The sequence below is a fragment of the Rhinoraja longicauda genome, chromosome 5 (assembly GCF_053455715.1).
Source record: "Rhinoraja longicauda isolate Sanriku21f chromosome 5, sRhiLon1.1, whole genome shotgun sequence".
Lineage (NCBI taxonomy): Eukaryota > Metazoa > Chordata > Chondrichthyes > Rajiformes > Arhynchobatidae > Rhinoraja > Rhinoraja longicauda.
Window position 1 is genome coordinate 82,710,310 of NC_135957.1, and position 24,294 is coordinate 82,734,603.

Consider the following 24,294-nt stretch of genomic DNA (forward strand, 5'->3'; position numbering starts at 1 on the left):
GGAGAGGGTCCAGAGAAGGTTTACGCGGATTATCCCAGGAATGAGTGGGTTAACATATGATGAGCGTTTTGACGACACTGGGCCTGTACTCGCTGGAGTTTAGAAGGGTGAGGGGAGACCTTCATTGAAACTTCCCGAATAGTGAAAGGCCTGGATAGAGTGGATGTGGAGAGGATGTTTCCACTAGTGGGAGAGTCTTGGACTAGAGGGCACAGCCTCAGAATTAAAGGTTGCACCTTGTGAAAGGAGATGATGAGGAATTTCTTTAGTCAGAGGGCGGTGAATCTGTGGAACTCATTGCCACAGTCGGCTGTGGAGACCAAGTCAGTGGATATCTGTAAGGCGCAGATTGACAGATCCTTGATTAGAATGGGTGTCAGGGGTTATGGGGAGAAGGATGAGAGGTGATCTTACAGAGACGTATAAAATTATAAAGGGACTGGACAAGCTAGATGCAGGAAAAATGTTCCCAATTTTGGGCGAGTCCAGAATCATGGGCCACAGTATTAGAATAAAGGGGAGGCCATTTAAAACTGTGGTGAGAAGGAACTTTTTCACCCAGAGAGTTGTGAATTTGTGGAATTCTCTGCCACAGAGGGCAGTGGAGGCCAATTCACTGGATGAATTTAAAAGAGAGTTAGATAGAGCTCTAGGGGCTAGTGGAATCAAGGGATTCGGGGAGAAGGCAGGAACGGGTTACTGATTGTGGATGATCAGCCATGATCACAATGAATGGCGGTGCTGGCTCGAAGGGCCAAATGGCTCCTCCTGCACCTATTTTCTATGTTTCGATGTTTCCAGCAGAAATAGGCTGTTCAACCATCGACTGTATCCGACTCTATTCAATCGTGGCTGATCTATCTTTCCCTCTCAACCCCATTCTCCTGCCTTCACCCCTGACGCCCGTACTAATCAACCTATTTTCTAATGGGGGGAAAGATAAATTAGCTGCGGTTGAATGGCGGAGTGGACTCGATGGGCCGAACGGCCAGATTCTGCTGGTAGAACCTGTGAGCACGACTCCATGGCTGCCCCACTCTTATTCCAGGTCTACTCGAGCGGTGACCTGCACCACTTTGTCGACGGGTTTGACGAGACCAAGAGCAACTGGATGCGCTACGTGAACCCAACCCGCTCGAAGCAGGAGCAGTGCCTGGCCGCGTGTCAGAATGGGATGGACATCTACTTCTACACCGTGAAGGCCATCCCCGCCAACGAGGAGCTCCTGGTCTGGTACAGCAGCGAGTTTGCTGAGCGCCTCCACTACCCCACCTCTGATGACCTGATGATGATCAAGCTGAGTGAGTGAACCCAGTGGGAATGAATTGAATTGAATTGAAATGAATTTAATTGAATTTAATTGAATTGAATTGAATTGAAATGAAATGAAATGAAATGAATTGATTTGATTTGATTTGAATTGAATTGAATTGAATTGGTTTGAATTGAAATGAAATGAATTGATTTGAATTGGATTGAATTGAATTGAATTGAATTGAAATGAATTGATTTGAAATGAATTGATTTGAAATGAATTGAATTGAATTGAATTGATTTGATTTGAATTGAATTGATTTGATTTGAATTGAATTGAATTGTAATTAATTGATTTGAATTGATTTGAATTGAAATGAATTGAATTGGAATTAATTGATTTAAATTGAATTGATTTGAATTGAATTGAATTAAATTGAATTTAATTGAATTGAATAAACTTTATTAGTCAAGTACAGATACATACCGGGGATTTGTGCCTTGGTGCTTTGCTCGCAAAGATAACAACACGCCATACAGTAAACAATTAAGAATACACCCCAGCAGTATGAACATTGACTTCTCTAACTTCAGATAGCTCCTCTGTCCCTCTCTTTTCCCAGTTCTCCCACCAGTTTTCCTGTCTCCGACTACATCCTATCTTTGTCCCGCCCCCTCCCCTGACATCAGTCTGAAGAAGGGTCTCAACCCGAAACGTCACCCATTCCTTGTCTCCAGAGACGCTGCCTGACCCGCTGGGTTACTCCAGCATTTTGTGATACCTTCGATTTGTACCAGCACCTGCAGTTATTTTCCTACGCAAGAATAAAACATTATAATTTACACATGTGAAGAATGAAATCAAATACCAGAGCAAAAGGAGGCTGCAGACTTTTGGCTGTTGAGCAAAGCTACTGCTCGTGGATCAAATGAATGAATGAGTGAATGAATGAATCAGCCATGATTGAATGGCGGATGACTTCACTGGCACAAGTCACAGTGAAACCCCTTTTGTTTTGCATAACCCAACCTATAAGGTCATATTCATAAGTGATCGGAGCAGAATTAGGCCATTCGGCCCATCAAGTCAATTAGCCTACAAACCTGCACGTTTTAGGGATGTGGGAGGGAAACCCGGAGCACCCGGAGAAAACCCACACGGTCACAGGGAGAGCGTACAAACTCCGTACAGACAGCACCCGTGGTCAGGATTGAACCCGGGTCTCTGGCGCCGCGAGGCAGCGTCTCTATCGCTGTGCCGCCCTACGCTCCTACCAGTTCTATGTTCATAAGGCCATTCGGCCAATCAAGTCTACTCCGCCATTCGATCGTGGCTGATCTATCTCTCCCTCCTAGCCCCATTCTCCTGCCCCCTGCCCGCTGACACCCGTACTAATCAAGAATCTACCTGTCACTGCCTTATGCAAAGCGTCATCACATAATTGGCGCTGACAAAGTTACAAAGAAGCCCGCGCCAGGTCCTCCTTTCCCCCCCCCCCCCCCCCCATTCCTTCTCTCCAGAGATGCTGCCTGTCAATAGACAACAGACAATAGGTGCAGGAGGAGGCCATTCGGCCCTTCGAGCCAGCACCGCCATTCAATGTGATCATGGCTGATCATTCTCAATCAGTACCCCGTTCCTGCCTTCTCCCCATACCCCCTGACTCCGCTATCCTTAAGAGCTCTATCCAGCCCTCTCTTGAATGCATTCAGAGAATTGGCCTCCACTGCCTTCTGAGGCAGAGAATTCCACAGATTCACAACTCTGTGACTGAAAAGGTTTTTCGTCATCTCCGTTCTAAATGGCCTACCCCTTATTCTTAAACTGTGGCCCGTTGTTCTGGACTCCCCCAACATTGGGAACATGTTTCCTGCCTCTAACGTGTCCAACCCCTTAATAATCTTATACGTTTGCGATAAGATCTAATAATCTTATACGTTTCGCTGAGTTATTCGACCATTTTGTGTAATTTGGTTGGGGTTGGGTTTGATGAGAGCTGGAAATAGGCCATGTTTGGCAATTAACCATTCACCAAATGGGGAATTAGATTTTTTTTTCTCTTTTGGAAGTTCTAGATTAGATGTGGCAGTAAATATTTTTTGTTCCAAAACTTAACTCGTATCCTTGTTTGTTCCATACCTCCAGAGTGCATCAACCTGTCCAAGATTGAGGAACTGCATGGAAAATGGCAGCACAGTCCAGGAGTCCCACACAATGGTAAGACAGAGTTTTGTTTGATTTGGTCTGGAGATTACAGTATGGAAACAGGCCCTTCGGCCCACCGAGTCCACGCCGACCATCAATCACCACTTCACACTAGTTCTATGAGATCCCAATTTCGCATCCACTCCCGACACTCTAGGGGCCAATTTACAGAGGCCAATTAGCCTACAAACAAACCTGCAAGTCTTGGGAATGTAGGAGCAAACCAGGGCACCCAGAGAAAACCCACGCAGGTCGCAGGGAGAACGTGCAAACTCCAAACAGACTCCCCCCGAGGGTAGGATTGAACTCGGGTCTGTTATATGCTGTTATAGTACCCGCCTCGATCGACCAGCTCCCCTGGCAGCTCATTCCATACACCCTCCCCACACTCTGAATGAAAAACCTGTCCCTCAGATACGTGCTAACTCTTTCACCCTCTCACCACAAACCTGTGTCCTCTGGTTAGACTTTAGGCATTAAACTTTAGAGATGCAGGGTGGAAATAGGCCCTTCGGCCCACCGAGTCCGCTCTCACCCGTACACTAGTTACAACCTACACACACACAGGACAATTTACAGAAGCCAATTAACCCTCAAACCTGCACGTCTTTGGAGTGTGGAAGAAAACCGGAGCACCCGGAGAAAACCCACGCAGGTCACAGGAGAACGTACAAACTCCGTACAGACACCACCCGTAGTCAGGATGGAACCCGGGTCTCTGGCGCTGTGAGGCAGCAACTCTACCGCTGTGCCACCATGTTGATGGATGGATGTATGTATGTGGATGTTGCAAATCTGTATCAGTGAATCATCAAATCATGGTGGAAGCACTTTCAGATCCTATCGTCCAAAAATATAGTTGAGTTTAATTTATTGTACCGAGGTGCAGTGAAAAGCTTTTGTTGCGTGATATCCAGTCAGCGGAAAGACTATACTTCATGACAGTCGAGCCATTACAGTGCGCAGATAGACTGTATTAGAACGGAGATGAGGAAAAACTTTTTCAGTCAGAGAGTTGTGAATCTGTGGAATTCTCTGCCTCAGAAGGCAGTGGAGGCCAATTCTCTGAATGCATTCAAGAGAGAGCTAGATAGAGCTCTTAAGGATAGCGGAGTCAGGGGGTATGGGGAGAAGGCAGGAACGGGGTACTGATTGAGAATAATCAGCCATGATCTCATTGAATGGCGATGCTGGCTCGAAGGGCCGAATGGCCTCCTCCTGCACCTATTGTCTATTGTCTTTAAGGAATCGGATAATTCCTACTGCTTTTTAATCTGACAATATCCATCCACCTTTTAATCTAAAAGCAGTCACTTAATCACTTGGTAACCAATTCTGGAAGCCATTTTGTTTTTTTATGGTACCTTATTTTTATTTTAACAACATTGTCAGATTACAATCATTTCCTTCTCTACTCCCTTAAGTTAAAACTGGTTGTGGTCACAGACTGATTGGCGAGAGTTATAAATTTGCTTTTTCAGCAAAGAAAAATCAAAGTCAGCCAGTAAAAGGAATTAAGGGAGTTATTTTAAAAGCTTCAAACATCTAAGTCACGCTCAAAGCCCAGTGATTACCAGTCTGAAGAAGGGTCTCGAACTGAAGCATCACCCATTCCCTCTCTCCTAGATGTTGCCTGACCTGCTGAGTTACTCCAGCATTTTGTAATACCTTCGATTTATACCAGCATCTGCAGTTATTTTCCTACGCAGTGGTTACCATGAAGAAGGCTCACTGGCCATGTTCTTCAGTGTGATTATTGCTTTCTCCCCCCCCCTCCCAATGGTTCCCTTTCATTCTCCCCCCCCCCCCCCCCCCCCTCTCCATCCCCCCTCCCCTGGATGGCCCTCTCTTTCAACAGCCCTCATAAGGGATAGGAGTAGAATTTGGCCTATCCATGCACCTGCCCAAGAAGGGTCTCGACCCGAAACGTCACCCATTCCTTCTCTCCCGAGATGCTGCCGGACCTGCTGAGTTACTCCAGCATTTTGTGAATAAATCCCACAACTCCAGTTTAGATTCGTTTAACTTAATTTATTTTAGTTGAGTTGTTTAGATATACAGTTTGGAAACAGACGTTAGTTTAGTTTAGTTTAGTTGTTCAGGTTTACAGCGTGGAAACAGGCCTTTATTTTATTTTAATTTAGTTTAGGTTAGTTGTTTAGATATATAGTGTGGAAACAGGCACTTAGATTAGTTTAGTTTAGTTTGGATATATAGTGTGGAAACAGGCACTTAGATTAGTTTAGTTTAGTTTGGATATATAGTGTGGAAACAGGCACTTAGATTAGTTTAGTTTAGTTTTTTTAGATATATAGTGTGGAAACTGTTCCTTAGTTTAGATTTTTTAGATTTAGATTTAGATTCTACAGCGCGGAAACAGGCCTTTTCGGCCCACCAAGTCCGTGCCGCCCAGCGATCCCCGCACATTAACACTATCCTACACACACCAGGGACAATTTTTACATTTACCCAGTCAATTAACCTACAAACCTGCACGTCTTTGGAGTTTAGTTGTTTAGATATATAGTGTGGAAACAGTTCATATATCATATCATCATATATATACAGCCGGAAACAGGCCTTTTCGGCCCTCCAAGTCCGTGCCGCCCAGTGATCCCCGTACATTAACACTATCACTGTCGGGTACGTCGAACAATCCCTGTTCCAGACGTACACTGGCCCCATCCCCGAACTCTACCTCCGCTACATCGACGACTGCATTGGTGCTACCTCTTGCACCCATGCAGAACTCACTGACTTTATACACTTCACCTCCAATTTCCATCCTGCCCTTAAATATACCTGGACTATCTCTGACATCTCCCTCCCGTTTCTGGACCTCACCATCTCCATCACAGGAGAAAAATTAGTGACGGACATTTATTACAAGCCCACCGACTCGCACAGCTATCTGGACTACACTTCTTCCCACCCGGTCCCCTGCAAAAAGTCTATCCCCTACTCCCAATTCCTCCGTCTACGCCGCATCTGTGCCCGGGATGAGGTGTTTCAGACTAGGGCTTCCGAGATGTCCTCGTTTTTCAGAAAACGGGGCTTCCCCTCCTCCATTATAGATGAGGCTCTCACTAGGGTCTCTTCTACATCCCGCAGCTCCGCTCTTGCTCCCCATCCCCCCACTCGCAACAAGGACAGGATCCCCCTCGTTCTCACCTTCCACCCCACCAGCCAGCGGATCCAACATATCATCCACCAACATTTCCGTCACCTACAACAGGACCCCACCACTGGCCATATCTTCCCATCCCCTCCCCTCTCTGCATTCCGCAGAGACCGTTCCCTCCGCAACTCCCTGGTCCACTCGTCCCTTCCTACCCAAACCACCCTAACCCCGGGCACTTTCCCTTGCAACCGCACGAGATGCAACACCTGTCCCTTTACCTCCCCCCTCAACTCCATCAAAGGACCCAAACATTCTTTCCAGGTGAGACAGAGGTTCACCTGCACCTCCTCCAACCTCATCTATTGCATCCGCTGCTCTAGATGTCAACTCATCTATATCGGCGAAACCAAGCGCAGGCTCGGCGATCGCTTCGCTGAACACCTGCGCTCGGTCCGCATTAACGCCACTGATCTCCCGGTGGCCCAGCACTTCAACTCCCCCTCCCATTCCCAGTCTGACCTCTCTGTCATGGGCCTCCTCCAGTGCCATAGTGAGGCCCGCCGGAAATTGGAGGAGCAGCACCTCATATTTCGCCTGGGCAGTTTGCGGCCCGGTGGTATGAACGTTGACTTCTCCAACTTCAGATAGCTCCTCTGTCCCTCCCTTCCCCTCCTCCTTCCCAGATCTCCCTCTATCTTCCTGTCTCCACCTATATCCTTCCTTTGTCCCACCCCCGACATCAGTCTGAAGAAGGGTCTCGACCCGAAACGTCACCCATTCCTTCTCTCCCGAGATGCTGCCTGACCTGCTGAGTTACTCCAGCATTTTGTGAATTAACACTATCCTACACCCACTAGGGACAATTTTTTTTTTTTTTTACATTTACCCAGCCAATTAACCTACATACCTGTACGTCTTTGGAGTGTGGGAGGAAACCGAAGATCTCGGAGAAAACCCACGCAGGTCATGGGGAGAACGAACAAACTCCTTACAGTGCAGCTCCCGTAGTCAGGATCGAACCTGAGTCTCCGGCGCTGCATTCGCTGTAAAGCAGCAACTCTACCGCTGCGCTACCGTGCCGCCCCCTTAGTTTAGTTTAGTTTAGTTTAGAGATCTAGCACCATTTTAGATGGGCCATGTTGGTCGTCGTGGGCAGGTTGGGCCAAAGGGATTTTTTCCATGCCTCTGACAATATTAGCACACTATCCGTTTGCCGCACAGTTTAAAGATACAGTGTGGAAACAGGCCGAGGACCCACCAAGTCCGTGTCGACCAACAATCACCCGCGCACACTAGTTTCATCCTACACACCGGGGACAATTTTTATCGAAGCCGACTGACGGTCCAGGCTGTATCTACGACTCTGTGACTCTAAATCCCGAACCTTTGCTGGGCATTTGCGCTAAGTTACTGATCGCGGACGATCAGCCATGATCACAATGAATCCAGCTCGAAGGGCCGAATGGCCTCCTCCGGCACCTGTTTTCTATGTTTCGAAGTTCCAGTGTTGCTGAGCTGATCCTTTCGGACAAGGGGCTGGCTTGGAAAAGCACGTCACGGATTTCCGTAGCTCGTTTGCACACAGGCGCATCATTTCTTTCACGGCTCCCCTAACCCATCCATCCATTAACCTGGACGCTGTGGGACTACACTTTCCGGAGCAAGGGCTTAAGAAAAGTTCACTGACTACTTGAACTTCCTGCCCGCCAAGCCCCGTTTGAGAGATGGGTATCTCTTCCCGATAACCCTGTTATTTATTTTTGTCTAGTGGCCTGTGTGTGTGCACTATCTGTGCTAACTATCAGCACCTCTCCTGCAGTGTCCACACAGCCCTGTTTATTTAGCCTTGCCACAGTAGATAGGCAGTGATCGCTAGGGATGCAGCGATCGTCCATCAACGCCACCGAAACCTGGCAGCGCTCTCATCCCCGGCTTCCGAAAGCACTTTGTCTGATGGGTCAGAGCTGTCGATCTTTAAATGACAGCCCAAGTCACGCGTCCCCTCCTACACCAGAGACCGCTGGTATTGACAGAAACGGGGCAGAAGGACGGTAAACAGAGTGCGGAAACAAAACACAGAGGAAATGGACCACTTGGTTTGATCTCGGTGTAGGAATTTCTCCACCCCCCCTTCCCCGTCCTCCTCCTAACCTTCCTCTGCAACTCCCCCCCCCCCCCCCCACCACCCCCTCCCAAGAAATTATCACCAAATACGGTAGAGTTGCTACCTAACAGCGCCAGAGATCCAGCTTCAATCCTAACTACGGGGTCATGTCTGCACGGAGTTTGTACGTACGTTCTCCCTGTGTCCCTGCGTGGGGTTTTCTCCGAGATCTTTGTTTTCCTCCCACACTCCAAAGACGTACAGGTTTTGTAGGTTAATTGGCTTGGTATCAGTGTTATAGACAATATACAATAGGTGCAGGAGGAGGCCATTCTTCCCTTCGAGCCAGCACCGCCATTCAATGTGATCATGGCTGAACATTCTCAATCTGTACCCCGTTCCTGCCCTCTCCCCATACCCCCTTACTCCGCTATCCTTAAGAGCTCTATCTAGCTCTCTATTGAATGCATTCAGAGAATTGGCCTCCACTGCCTTCTGAGGCAGAGAATTCCACAGATTCACAACTCTCTGACTGAAAAAGATTTTCCTCATCTCTGTTCTAAATGACCTACCCTTTATTCTTAAACTGTGGCCCCTTGTTCTGAAATTGTCCCCAGTGTGTTTAGGCACAGTGATAATGTGCAGGGATCGCTGGTCAGCGCGGACTCGTTGGCCCGAAGAACCTCTTTCCGCCTTGTATCGGTAAACTAAACTAAACTAAACTAAAGCTAGAATGTAGAAACAAAGAACAGAGTCTCTTGCCCAGAGTAGGGGAATCATGAACCAGAGGGTATAGGTTTAACGTGAGGGGGGAAATATTTAATAGGAACCCGAGGGGTAACGAAGGGTGGTGGGTGTATGGAACGAGCTGTCAGAGGAGGTAGTTGAGGCTGGGACTATCCCATAGTTTAAGAAACAGTTAGACAGGCACATGAATATGACAGGTTTGGAGAGATATGGGTCAAACGCAGGCAGGTGGGACTAGTGTAGATGGAACATGTTGGTCAGTGTGGGCAAGTCGGGCCAAAGGGCACAAAGTTGCACGCTGTACCACTCTTTGACTCCATAACTGCAGATGATGGATAATACACAAAAGGACAGAAAGTGCTGGAGTAACTCAGCGGGTCAGGCAGCATCTGTGGAGAACATGGATAGGTGACGTTTCGGGTCGGGACCCTTCTTCAGTGATTGTAGGTGGAGGCGGGAGGGAGAAGAAAGCTGGAAAAGGGGAACAAGCTGATAAGTTAGTTCATAAGGTAGGCCGCCCTGACACAGCGACGTGTAAACTGAGGGAAGACCAGCGGGCCACTTTAAAAGCTTTTCATTCCTGCCAAGGAAAGCCTCATTGGCAAACATGAAAAGGATGTTTGAGTTTGGGTTCTGCTTCACAGCGATATCACCGCAGGAACTGATCTGCAGTCTGCAGGATTCCAGTGGGCTGGCCATTGTCTGGCAATGTGGTGAACATTATGGCTATCGAAATGAGCACTCAATAAAAATAGCTTGGGAAATTTCGAAGCTAAAGCTCGCTGTAGATGTTTGTGGTTTAGTTTAGTTGAGTTTAGTTTAGTTTAGAGATACAACGCGGAAACAGGCCCTTCGGCCCACCGGGTCCGCGCCGCCCAGCGATCCCCGCACACAAACACTGTCCTACACACACACTAGGGACAATTTTTAAAAAACATTTGCCCAAGCCAATTATCCTACAAACCTGTACGTCTTTGGAGTGTGGGAGGAAACCGAACATCTCGGTGAAAAAACCCACGCAGGTCACGGGGAGAACGTACAAACTCCGTACAGACGGCACCCGTAGTCAGGATCGAACCTGAGTCTCCGGCGCTGCATTCGCTCTAAGGCAGCAACTCTACCGCTGCGCCACCGTGACCGCCCTGAAACATAGCTCCACTCAGCACGAGCAACTTAGAGTCATAGAGTGATACAGCGTGGAAACAGGCCCTTCAGCCCAACTTGCCCACACCGGCCAACATGTCCCAGCCACATTGGTCCCTCCTGCCTGCGTTTGGCCCATATCCCTCCAAACCTTTGCTGTCCCTGTACCTGATGAAATGTCTTAAATTGTGGATGTAGCAGCTGCCTCAACGACCCCCCTCTGGCAGCTCGTTCTGTATACTCACCATTTAGGAGTGGTAGAGTTGCTGCCTTACAGCGCCAGAGACCTGGGTTTAATCCTGACCATGGATACTGTCTGTATGGAGTTTGTACATTCTCCCCATGACCTACGCAGGTTTTCAGTGAGATTTTAGTTTAGTTTAGTTTAGTTTAGAGACACAGCGCGGAAACAGGCCCTTCGGCCCACCGGGTCCGCGCCGCCCAGGCACTGGATTAATCCCCGCACATTAACACTATCCTACACCCACTAGGGACAATTTTTACATTTGCCAAGCCAATTAACCTACATACCTGTAAGTCCTTGGAATGTGGGAGGAAACCGAAGATCTCGGAGAAAACCCACGCGGGTCACAGGGAGAACGTACAAACTCCGTACAGACGGCGCCCGTAGTCGGGATCGAACCCGGGTCTCTGGCGCTGTGAGGCAGCAACTCTACCGCTGCGCCACCGTGCCACCCAATGTTCGGTTTCTTCCCACACTCCAAAGGCGTACAGGTTTGTGGGTCAATTGGCTTAGTTTTAATATCAATTGTCACCAGTGTGTGTAGGATAGTGTTAAAATGTGCAAGGATCGCTGGTCGGTGAGGACTCAGTGTATTTTCAGCGCTGTATCTCTAAACTAAACTAAACTGCACCAGTAGCACCTGCTTGCATTTAGCCCTTTCCAATCCACATATCTGTCTAATTACTTCTTAGGCGTGTAAATGTTGATGTAGTACCTGCCTCAACTACCTCGCCTGGCAGCTCGTTGCAAACATTGCAGCATCTCCCCACCATTTGCTTCCTAACGTGATAGAAACATAGAAAATAGGCGCCGGGGGAGGCCATTCGGCCCTTCGAGCCAGCACCGCCATTCATTGTGATCATGGCTGATCATCCACAATCAGTAACCCGTGCCTGCCTTCTCCCCATATCTTTTGATTCCACTAGCCCCTAGAGCTCTATCTAACTCTCTTTTAAATTCATCCAGTGTATTGGCCTCCACTGCCCTCTGTGGCAGAGAATTCCACAAATTCACAACTCTCTGCAGTGAAAAAGTGTTTTCTCATCTCGATTTTAAATGGCCTCCCCTTTATTCTTAGACTGTGTGGCCCCTGGTTCTGGACTCCCCCAACATTGGGAACATTTTTCCTGCATCTGGCTTGTCCAGTCCTTTTATAATTTCATGCGTCTCTATAAGATCTCCTCTCATCCTTCTAAACTCCAGTGAATACAAGCCCAGTCTTCCCAATCTTTCCTCGTATGACAGTCCCGCCATCCCGGGGATTAACCTGGTGAACCTACCTCAGTTTGTGATCTTTCCACTCTTTCTGCAGAGCTTCGAGGGAAGGCGTGCCCGGCTGGAGGGAACGGGACCGTGAAAGGCGATGTCGCGCCGCGCCGAGGTCTCGCGGGCGGAGAGCGCCCGACCAAGGACAACCAGCGGGTGCAGGCAGTGCAGCCAATGGCCGTCCCCGGGAAAGAGATGGAGGACTTCAGCAGGAAGCACGGCCAGGAGCGGACCTTCCTCCCGCGGGTGGTCTACCCCGTGAGGCCGCAGGACTATGCGAAGACCCAGGGCTCGGACATGCGGGCCTATGCCAAGCGATCGCCGCTGCCGCCGTCCCTCGCCCCCAGCCCGGACCGCGGCTTCAAGAGCCTGACTCCGCACGGCAGCCCGGAGTCCAGCCTGCCGCTGCCGCCGCTCGCCCCGCCCGCGGAGGGGCGCAAGCAAGCGTTCCCCTTCTTGACCACCGGGCCCTACAACCGGGAAGGCCTGGGCTCCCTGCCTCCCTACCCCCCTCCCCCGCACCTGCCCTTCCTCCATCCCTACGGCCCTGTGGGCCCGCAGTACTCCAGGGTCATGCTGCCGCACTACCCGCTGGGCTGCCACGGGCTGAACCCGCTGGCCGCGGTCGGCAACCTGGACCTCCTGCCCCGCATGTACTCGTTCTACGGCGGCTTCCCCCACCACGTCTTCAGCCAGCCCGCACTACCCGCCGACGACAGGGCCCGCCGTCTCCTGCAGCTGCCCGAGCGGCCGAGGGACTTCCTGGCCCCTGCCCGCCACAGCGCCTTCACCGCCGCTGGCCGCACCGTGACCCCTGACCACGGGGACTCCTCGCCGCGCGCGGGCACGGCGGCCGCCCGCTCCGACCACCCGGCCGCTCAGCCCACACCTACCTCAGCCGGCCTGGGCAACGGCAACGGCCACGGTCACGGTCACGGTCACGGTCACGCGGAAGAGGCGATGGATCTCCTGAAACCCAAGAGGAACCTGACAGGATACAAGACGTTGCCGTACCCCCTGAAGAAGCAGAACGGCAAGATCAAGTACGAGTGCAACATATGCTACAAGACCTTCGGGCAGCTGTCAAACCTCAAGGTTGGTGAGGGGACCGCACCTGGAGTACTGTGTGCAGTTTTGGTCTCCAAATTTGAGGAAGGATATTCTTGCTATTGAGGGCGTGCAGCGTAGGTTCACTAGGTTAATTCCCGGAATGGCGGGATTGTCATATGTTGAAAGACTGGAGGATGAGAGGAGATCTTATCGAAACGTATAAGATTATTAAAGGGGTTGGACACGCTAGAGGCAGGAAACATGTTCCCAATGTTGGGGGGAGTCTCGAACCGGGGGCCACACACAGTCTAAGAATAAGGGGTAGGCCATTTAGAACGGAGACGAGGAAAAACTTTTTCAGTCGGAGAGTTGTAAATCTGTGGAATTCTCTGCCTCAGAAGGCAGTGGAGGCCAATTCCCTGGATGCTTTCAGGAGAGAGCTAGATAGAGCTCTTAAAGATAGCGGAGCCAGGGGGTATGGGGAGAAGGCAGGAACGGGGTACTGATTGTGAATGATCAGTCGTGATCACGGTGAATGGTGGTGCTGGCTCGAAGGGCCGAATGGCCTCCTCCTGCACCTATTGTCTATTGTCCATTGCTCGTGGCCTCAGAATTAAAGGACCTTCTTTTAGGAAGGAGATGAGGAGGGTTTTCTTTAGTCAGAGGGCGGTGAATCTGTGGAACTCTTTGCCACAGAAGACTGGAGGCCAAGTCAGTGGATATTTATAAGACAGAGATAGAGAGCTTTTTGATTAGTACGGGTGTCGGAGGTTATCGGGAGAAGGCAGGAGAATGGGGTTGGGAGGGAGAGATAGATCAGCCATGATTGAATGGCGGAGTGGACTTGATGGGCCGAATGGCCTAATTCTACTTCTGTCACTTGTGGCCTTATGACCTTGTGGATGGTTTTGTTCTATGTAGAAACAAAGAAAATAGGTGCAGGAGTAGGCCGTTCGGCCCTTCGAGCCAATGTGATCGTGGCTGATCATCCAAAATCAGTACCCCCGTTCCTGCTTTCTCCCCGTGATTCCGATCGCCCCAAGAGCTGTAAACAACTCAGTACGTTCATAAGTTACAGGAACAGAATACGAATAGTGAAAGGCCCGAACGGAGTGGGCGTGGAGTGGATGTTTCCACTAGTGGGAGAACCTAGTGGAAACATCCACTCCACACCCACCCAATCCAGGCCTTTCACGACCTCCCCTGTCTAACTCTCCTGACTAATTCTCCCAAATGCGAACCAGTGGCCACAGCTTCGTACTAAAACTGAGGTGAGAAAAAACTTTTTTCACCCAGAGAATTTGTGGAATTCTCTGCCACAGAGGGCAGTGGAGGCCAATTCACTGGATGAATTTAAAAGAGAGTTAGATAGGGCACTAGGAGCTGGCGGAATCAAGGGATATGGGGAGAAGGCAGGCACGGGTTACTAATTGTGGATGATCAGCCGTGATCACAGTGAATGGCGGTGCTGGCTCGAAGGGCCAAATGGCCTCCTCCTGCACCTATTTTCTATGTTTCTATGTTTCTAATTAAAGGACGTTCCTTTAGGAAGGAGATGAGGAGGAATTTCTTTAGTCAGAAGATGAATGAACATGATTGAATGGCAGAGTAGACTAGATGGGCCAAATGGCCTAATTCTGCTCCTAACACATATGAACATGAAATAGGCCATTAGGTCTATCGAGTCTAGTCCGCCACTCAATCCTGGCTGATCTATCATTCCATCTCAACCTCATTCTCCTGCCTTCTCCCAATAACCCCTGACACCCGTGCTAATCAAGGGAACATTTCTCACGGAAGCAGGCCCTTTGACCCACCGAGTCCACGCTGACCAGCGATCACCTGTACTCTAGCATTATCCCACACAACAGTGACAATTCACAGCTTACAGGAGCCAATTAACCTACAAACCTGCACGGATTTGGGATGTGGATGGAAACCGGAGCGCCCAGAGAAAACCCACGTGGTCACAGAGAGAATGTACAATCAGCACAGGTAGTCAGGATCAAACCTGGGTCTCTGGTGCTGTGAGGCAGCAACTCTACCACTGTGGCACACAGTTCTAGGTTCATAAGGTGTAGGAGCAGAATGAGGCCATGCAGCCCATCTAGCCCATCAAGATTATTAAGGGGTTGGACACGTTAGAGGCAGGAAACATGTTCCCAATGTTGGGGGAGTCCAGAACAAGGGGCCACAGTTTAAGAATAAGGGGTAGGACATTTAGAACAGAGACGAGGAAAAACTTTTTCAGTCAGAGAGTTGTGAATCTGTGGAATTCTCTGCCTCAGAAGGCAGTGGAGGCCAATTCTCTGAATACATTCAAGAGAGAGCTAGATAGAGCTCTTAAGGGTATGGGGAGAAGGTAGGAACGGGGTACTGATTGAGAATGATCAGCCATGATCACATTGAATGGCGGTGCTGGCTCGATGGGCCGAATGGCCTCCTCCTGCACCTATTGTCTATTGTCTATTGTCTACTCTCCATTCTATCTCTGATCTGTCTCTCCCTCCTAACCCCAATCTCCTGCCTTCTCCCCATAACCCCTAACACCCGTAACAATCAAGAATCTATCTATATCTGCCTTTCCTCTCACACTCTTCGGTTTCCTCCCACACTCCAAAGACCGACAGGTTTGTAGGTTAATTGGCTTGGTATAAGTGTAAATTGTCCCTAGTGTGTGTAAGGTGGTGTTAATGTGCGGGGATCGCCGATCGGTGCGGGCTCTGTGGGCTAAAGGGCCTGTTTCCGTACTGTATCTCTAAAGTTTAAAGTCTAGTCGTTGGTCAGCACGGACCAGGTGGGCCGAAGTGCCTGTTTGTGCGCTGTATCTCTGAACTAGGGTTGCCAACTGTCTCGTATTAGCCGGGACATCCCGTATATTGGGCTAAATTGGTTTGTCCCGTACGGGACCGCCCGGGGGGGGGGCCTGGACACTGTAAGCCTGGACACTGTAGGCCCCGACACTGACGCCCCGGAGGCCGCTGTAGGCCCGGACACTGTAGGCCCAGATACTGTAGGCCCGGACACTGTAGCCCCGGGGGGCCGCTGTAGGTCCGCACAGTGTAGGCCCGGAGGCCCAGGCACCACTAACAGAGGTTGCCTAGCAACCCGCCTCCTGGCCCGGGCGGCCGCCATTGGTGGAGCGGGAGCACGTGGCCGCTGGCAATGGGTGAGGTCACGTAGGGCGCGGGGCGGTGACGTCACCTTTTGTCCCTTACTTTGGAGTGAGAAAGTTGGCAACCCTACTCTGAGCTAAACTAAAAACGAAGGGTTCGGAGCCTCAAGTGTTGTTCTGTCTTACCAGGTCCACCTGCGGGTACACAGTGGCGAACGGCCTTTCAAGTGTCAGACCTGCAGTAAAGGCTTCACACAGCTGGCTCACCTGCAGAAGCACTACCTCGTCCACACTGGGGAAAAGCCACACGAATGCCAGGTAGACAAAGAGTTTCACTGCTGTATTTTGTCTGCTCCTCTCGAGTCATAGTTCTGTTCAGTTTAGTTTCTGGTCACGTGTACCGAGGTACAGTGAAAAGCTTTTGTTACGCGCTAACTAGTCAGCGGAAAGACAGTACACGATTACAATCGAGCCGTTTACAGTGGGACAGATTCATGATGACGTTTAGTGCAAGGCAAAGCCAGCAAAGTCCAATCAAAGATAGTCCGACGGTCACCAATGAGGTAGATGGTAGTTCAGCACTGCTCTCTGTATGAGGTAGGATGGTTCAGTTGCCTGATAACAGCCGGGATGAAACTGTCCCTGAATCTGGAGGTGCGCATTTTCACACGTCTGTACCTCTTGCCCGATGGGAGAGGGGAGAAGAGGGAGTGGCCGGGGTGCGACTGGGTCTTGATGATGCTGCTGGCCTTGCCGAGGCAGCGTGAGGTGTAGATGGAGTCAGTGGAAGGGAGGTTGGTTTGTGTGATGGTCTGGGCTGCGTCCACAATTCTCTGCGATTTCTTGCGGTCTTGGATGGAGCTGATCCCAAACTAAGCTACGATGCATGCTTATGTCATGCAGCGTGGAAACAGCCCAACCTGCCCACACCGGCCAAGGTGCCTCATCTACGCTATTCCCACCTGCCTGCATTTGACCCACATCCCTCTAATCCATCCTATCCACATAGGTGGCGAAACAGCCTGATTGAAAACAGCACCAGTCATCTACCAAAGCAATATTAACTACGGTGGCGCAGCGGTAGAGTTGCTGCCTCACAGCCCCAAAGACCCAGGTTCGATCCTGACGGGGTGCTGTCTGTCTGGAGTTTGTACGTTCTCCCCGTGACCGCGTGGGTTTCCTCCAGGTGATCCGGTTTCCTCCCACTCCAAATACATCCAGTGTTTGCAGGTTAATTGGCTTTGGGTAAAAATTGTCCCTAGTGTGTCGGATAGTGCGAGTATTCAGGCAGATCGCTGGTCAGCACAGTAGGGCCTTGTTTCTGCGCTGTGTCGAAAGTCTAAAGTTTGGTGTGTACGGGTTAATCGCTGGTCGGCACGGACTCAGTGGGCCGAAGGGCCTGTTTCCGTACCGTATCTCAAAAGCGTAAAGTCACAACTCTAGTGTGATCGGGTGATCGATGGTCGGCGTGGACTAGATGGGCTGATGGAGCTGTTTCCACGCTGTATCTCAGAACTAAACTAAACTCATTCAGAATTTACAGTAAGGCTGTCGATCCTGCAGAATTCTGCAGCCTTGGGGAGAAATTAGTCTTTTATGTGACTGTGAAATTTAGCTGGTCTTAAGCAAACATTACTTGTGGGCTGGTGTCGTTCAAGAACAAATGGCCTGTGGATGTTTGTTAATATGCAAGTGTTGACAACGCGTCTGCAGTCTGAACTTAGATCTGCAATACAACCCTCTCCCTGCCTCCTGACATCTTGCACCAGTGTACAGCAGGGGCAAAGGACACAGAGGACATAGATTTAAGGTGAGAGGGGGGAAAAGATTAAATAGGAGTCTGAGGGGTAACAAAGTGTGGTGGGCATACGGAACAAGCTGCCGCCAGAGGAGGTAGTTGAGGCAGGGACTATCGCAACGTTTAACAATCATTTAGACAGGTACATGGATTAGAGGGGTGTGGGGCATGTTGGTCGGTGTGGGCAAGTTGGGCTGAAGGGCCTGTTTCCACACTGTATCACTCTATGACTTAACAACATGGATAAGTGACGTTTCAGGTCGGGGTGAGTTTGAACAAGGGTCCCAACCTGAAACGTCACCCATCCGTGTTCTCCAGAGATGCTGCCTGACCCGCTGAGTTACTCCAGCACTCTGTGAAACGTCACCTATCCATGTTCTCCAGAGATGCTGCCTGACCCGCTGAGTTACTCCAGCACTCTGTGAAACGTCACCTATCCATGTTCTCCAGAGATGCTGCCTGACCCGCTGAGTTACTCCAGCACTCTGTGAAACGTCACCCATCCGTGCTGGGTTGCCCCCTCGACTCAGTGCAGGCGGTGGGAGAGAGGAGGATGATGGCAAAGATAACATCGCTGCTGGACAACGACTCCCACCCCATGCAGGACACTGTCACTACACTGAGTAGCTCCTTCAGTGACAGACTCCATCACCCCAAGTGCGTGAAGGAGAGATATCAGAGGTCCTTCCTTCCCGCTGCTGTGAGACTGCACAACCAGCACTGCTCCCAGCAGACCAGTCAACAGACCAGGATAAGGGGTAGGCCATTTAGAACGGAGATGAAGAAAAACTTTTTCAGTCAGGGAGTTGTAAATCTGTGGAATTCTCTGCCTCAGAAGGCAGTGGAGGCCAGTTCTCTGAATGCATTCAAGAGAGAGCTAGATGGAGCTCTTAAGGATAGCGGAGTCAGGGGGTATGGGGAGAAGGCAGGAACGGGGTACTGATTGAGAATGATCAGCCATGATCACATTGAATGGTGGTGCTGGCTCGAAGGGCCGAATGGCCAACTCCTGCACCTATTGTTTATTGTCTAGTAAAGGAAAAAGACAGTAAATGATGACAATTATCCTTGTGTTTATTTTTTATTTATAATGAATGTCTCTTGCTATCCACTTTGCTGCTGCAAACACCGCAAGTTTCCCCGGTGTGGGACGAATAAAGGAATATTATTATTATTATTATTGTTGTTGTTATTTGTCCCCCTCATCCAGGTGTGTCACAAGAGGTTCAGCAGCACCAGTAACCTGAAGACCCACCTGCGCCTGCACTCGGGGGAGAAGCCGTACCAGTGCAAGCTGTGCCCGGCCAAGTTCACCCAGTTCGTCCACCTCAAGCTGCACAAGCGACTCCACACCAGGGAACGCCCGCACAAGTGCCTGCAGTGCCACAAGACCTACATCCACCACTGCAGCCTGAAGGCCCACCTGCGAGGCAACTGTCCCATGTCCCCGGCCCCCGGCCGCTCGCTGGAGGACCTCCACCGCTTCAACGAGGAGATCAACCGCTTCGACATCAGCGACGGGGCGGACAAGCTGGACGAGATGGGCCGCGGCGATGAGGCTGGCTGCGCGGTGGAGAAGCAGATCTTCACCGTGCTGAGGAGGGAGGCGGAGGAGGGCGCCTACCAGAGGGGCCCGGGGAGCAACCTGGCGACCTCAGGCTGCGGCCTGTACGACCCGCCGCCCGTCAAAATGGCGCACGGCAGCCCGCGACCTCTGGTGCCCGTAAAGGTCAAGCAGGAAAACATGGAGGCCATGGCCTTTTGAGATCAGGCCGAATTCCTCATCTCCCAGGGCACAACCGTTAATGACTTCGGAGAGCCAAGCCCTGCTTGGAAGCTTTCAAATAAATGTACATAGATCTCCACACGGGAAACAAAAAAAGCCTCAGGGTGGACTGACTGACCGATCTCTTGTTGGAGTTGCCCTTGGCCCTCAGCGGAAGGGTCTTCCAGGCATTCATCTCAGGGTATCCTCAGTGAAGTATTTTGACATCGGCAAGCCTTACATGAAAGAAAGAAAATAAATGCTTAAAGGGACAATCATTTTAAGCAGAATTATTTTTCCAAGAATAGTCAATAATTTATTATGCAATTGTACTTTCGTCATGCAATACCTGAAAAAACAATCATGTTTACAATGACTCAAAATTAATCATTGTGATCGCAGGTGGAAATGTGTGTCTTCTCTCTGTTGCCATTCTTTATAGTTACTTTACACTGGGTTAGGATTTTTTTTAAATTAAAATGAACGGGGGAGGGGGGAGAGGGGGGGGGGGTTCAGAGTGGGAAGGCGATTTGAACATTTAAATTGGAATATTTGAAAATAGTTTTGTGGCCCAATGCGGTGTGTTGCCAAAGCTGGAAGTCTTCACTTAATCGTTGAGTCTTCATGATCATCCCTCTTCTCATTCACTTCCCCCGATTGTTCGTTCATTATCCTTCCCTCCCCTCCTTCACTCTGGCATTTACCCCCAACCCCCTTCTCTGTCACCCCCCACACCCCCTCACTCTGTCACTCCCACCCCCTCCCTCTGTCACCCCCAACCCCCCCCCTCCCTCTGTTACCCCCTCACTCTGTCACCCCCACACCCCCTCCCTCTGTTACCCCCAACCCCCTTCTCTGTTACCCCCACCCCCCTCCCTCTGTCACTCCCACCCCCCTCCCTCTGTCACTCCCACCCCCTCCCTCTGTTACCCCCTCACTCTGTCACTCCCAACCCCCCCTCCCTCTGTTACCCCCTCACTCTGTCACCCCCAACCCCCCCTCACTCTGTGTCACCCCCCACACCCCCTCCCTCTGTTACCCCCTCCCTCTGTTACCCCCACCCCTCCCTCTGTTACCCCTCCCTCTGTTACCCCCACCCCCCTCCCTCTGTCACTCCCACCCCTCCCTCTGTTACCCCCACCCCCCTCCCTCTGTTACCCCCACCCCCCTCCCTCTGTCACTCCCACCCCCTCCCTCTGTTACCCCCACCCCCTCCCTCTGTTACCCCCACCCCCTCCCTCTGTCACTCCCACCCCCTCCCTCTGTTACCCCCAACCCCCCTCCCCGGTAACCCCCACTCCCCCCTCCTCTACAGCCACCCCTCCCCCTCCCTCCCCTTTTACCCCCACCCCTCCCCCTCCTCTGTAGCCCTCACTCCCCCCCCATCCTCAGTACTTCACTCTCTCCCCTTCCTCCCTCACTCCCCAGTAACCCCCACTCTCCCTCTCCCTCCTCCCTCTCCCTCCCCAGTAACCCCCACCCTCCTCCCTCTCCCTCTCCCTCTCCCTCCCTCTCCCTCTCCCTCTCCCTCTCCCTCCTCCCTCTCCCTCTCCCTCCCTCTCCCCCTCCCCCTCCCCTCCGCTCCGTCTGTGTGTCCACCGAACGGTGGATGTGCTTGCAAAGCTGAACAAAGGCTACCTCATAGTGTGTCCAGTAGTGCAGGGAGCATAAGGAAAGAAAGCCCGGGCACAAAGTCGTTGCTTCTGACCTCCTGCTAAATGTAGCAGACAATATTTGTGTTTTATTGTTTGTTTTTTAAAATGAAAGAAAAGTCCCCCCCCCAAAAAAAATCCTCTTTAAGTTATGAACCGTGAGTGAAAATCAAGAGGCCTTTTTTTAACAGAAGGGGAAACGCTTTAGACCATTGCGAGGACCCAGTAACCTTTCTGGTCGCCGTTTAAAGAGAAACTGGACTTTTAATGAGTTATTTTTGTCGACTGATTGAAGCATCACTACTCTTATCACTGGGTACACTTTATTCCTGTTTAATGCTTCTTTGTTGTGTTTGGATTTGTTTAATTTTAACCCTAAAGACCGTGCGAAACCAACAGCATGGACCCATCGAGTCAACTGGAGGCAAGACTATGTCTGAACTCCGTTCCAGTGAATGTATCCATCAGCGCGTCTGGAAACAAAATTGCTGACCATGGGATTCATTTTTTATTATGTTTGGGTTTTTTAAAAAAAAGATTAATTTAAATCTCCTCCTTGACCAAAGCGACCAAGTATTTTGGGGCCTTTGGGCTGTTTCTTATTTCTAGTTTACATTCTGGTTTACAATGTTATTTATATGTCAAAGTGTAAATTAAAGTTTAAAATGCCCAATTAACACTTGCCAACTCGTGACTTTGCTTTTCCCCGAAAAGAAGATTCGACCGGGGGGGGGGAGGGAGGGCCAACGATTTCGTTTTTTTAGTTTTGGACATGGTCATAGAGTCATAGACTGATACAGTGTGGAAACAGGCCCTTCGGCCCAACTCGCCCACACCAGCCAACAATGTCCCAGCTACACTAGTCCCACTTGCCTGCGCTTGGTCCATATCCCTCCAAACCTGTCCTATCCGTGTACCTGTCCAACTGTTTCTTAAACGTTGGGATAGTCCCAGCCTCAACTGGCAGCTTGTTCCACACACCCAACACCCTCTGTGTGGAAAAAGTTACCCATCGGATTCCTATTAAATCTTTTCCCCCTCACCTTGAACCTATGTCCTCTGGTCCTCGATTCCCCTACTCTGGGTAAAAGACTCTGTGCATCTACCCGATCTATTCCTCTCATGATTTTGTGCACCTCTATAAGATCTCCCCTCATCCTCCTGCGCTCGATGGAATAGAGACCCAGCCTACTCAACCTCTCCCTATAGCTCACACCCTCTAGTCCTGGCAACATCCTCGTAAATCTATTCCGAAACCTTTCAAGATCTGAAGAGGGGCATGTTTAAGACTGAGCTGCAGGTGCTGGTTCATACTGACGATAGACACAAAGTAGTTGGAGTAACTCGACGGGTCAGGATAAAAAAGATGGGGTGACATTTCAGGTCGAAACCCTCCTCCATCGAAAAATATGGGTAACATTTTGGGTTGGGACCCTTCTTCAGACCACTCTAAAGAAGGGTCCCGACCCAAAACATCACTCGTCCATGTTCTCCAGAGATGCTGCCTGATCCTCTGAGTTACTCCAGCACTTTGTGTCTATTCTTGCTATAAACCAGCACCTGCAGTTCCTTTCTACACATGGTAATGGATCCTTCGGCCAACTGAGTCCACAAGGGCCATCGATCACTCGTCCACACTAGTTCTGCGTTGGAAACGAACTGCAGATGCTGGTTTACACAAAAGGACACAGAGTGCTGGAGTAACTCGACAGTCAGAACTGTTTTTCCCAGAGTGGAAAAATGTCATAAGACTGGGGGGCATAAGAGGAGGTGGGGTGGCATTGCCGGTTAAAAAGCAGATCAATGCAATAGCAAGGAGAGACATTAGCTTGGAAGCTGCAGAATCGGTACGGATAGAACTACGAAATAGCCAACGGCAGAAAACACTTGTTGGAGTTGTGTACAGACCACCAAGCAGCAGTAGTAAGGTTGGGGATAGCATCGAGCAGGAAATTAGGGATGTGTGTAGCAAAGGTACAGCAGTTATCACGAGTGAGTTTATAGTTATCTACGTATAGATTGGGCCAACCAAACTGAGGTGAAAAAAGACTTTGTCACCCAAAGAGTTGTGAATTTGTGGAATTCTCTGCCACAGAAGGCAGTGGAGGCCAAATCACTGGATGGTTTTAAAAGAGAGTTAGATAGAGCTCTAGGGGCTAGTGGAATCAAGGTATATGGGGAGAAGGCAGGCACGGGTTACTGATTGTGGATGATCAGCCATGATCACGCTGAATGGCGGTGCTGGCTCGAAGGGCCGAATGGCCTCCCCCCACACCTATTTTCCATGTTTCTATGGTAACAACACTGGGGATGAGGATTTCCTGGAATGCATACGGGATGGTTTTCTAAGCCAATATGTAGAGGAACCAACTGGAGGGCAGGGCATCCTAGACTGGGTATTGTGTAATGAGGAAGGATTAGTTAGCGATCTCATTGTGCAAGGCCCCTTTGGGCAACAGTGACTATAATATGGTGCAATTCTGCATTAGGGATGGAAAGTGACACGGTGAATTCAGAGACTAAGGTCCTGAACTTAAAGAAAGGAAACGTTCAGGTAGCGTGCAGCGTAGGTTTACTAAGTTAATTCACGGAATGGCGGGACTGTCATATGTTGAAAGACTGGAGCGACTAGGCTTGTATACACTGGAATTTAGAAGGATGAGAGGGGATCTTATCGAAACATATAAGATTATTAAGGGGTTGGACACGTTAGAGGCAGGAAACATGTTCCCAATGTTGGGGGAGTCCAGAACAAGGGGCCACAGTTAAAGAATAAGGGGTAGGCCATTTAGAACGGAGATGAGGAAAAACATTTTTCAGTCAGAGAGT

General features: G+C 50.1%; 1 protein-coding gene across 1 annotated transcript; it reads left to right on the forward strand.

The window, feature by feature from the left end:
• The first annotated feature begins 958 nt into the window (after positions 1–958).
• LOC144593941 (PR domain zinc finger protein 1-like) lies at positions 959–19,813 on the forward strand. Its single transcript, XM_078400075.1, has 6 exons — positions 959–1,301; positions 3,401–3,472; positions 12,132–13,010; positions 13,041–13,180; positions 16,440–16,568; positions 19,259–19,813. Exons 1-6 carry the CDS (start codon positions 959–961, stop codon positions 19,811–19,813), a joined length of 2,118 nt encoding a protein of 705 aa, XP_078256201.1.
• Positions 19,814–24,294: the final 4,481 nt, after the last annotated feature.

What these genes read in the sequence shown, in the direction of transcription:
- LOC144593941 (XM_078400075.1), top strand. Translation starts at nt 959, where the DNA reads ATGGCGGAGTGGACTCGATGGGCCGAACGGCCAGATTCTGCTGGTAGA. An exon ending in TCCAGGAGTCCCACACAATG is followed by an intron (nt 3,473 to 12,131) that starts GTAAGACAGAGT and finishes CTCTTTCTGCAG; the next exon opens with AGCTTCGAGGGAAGGCGTGC. An exon ending in GGCAGCTGTCAAACCTCAAG is followed by an intron (nt 13,181 to 16,439) that starts GTTGGTGAGGGG and finishes CTGTCTTACCAG; the next exon opens with GTCCACCTGCGGGTACACAG.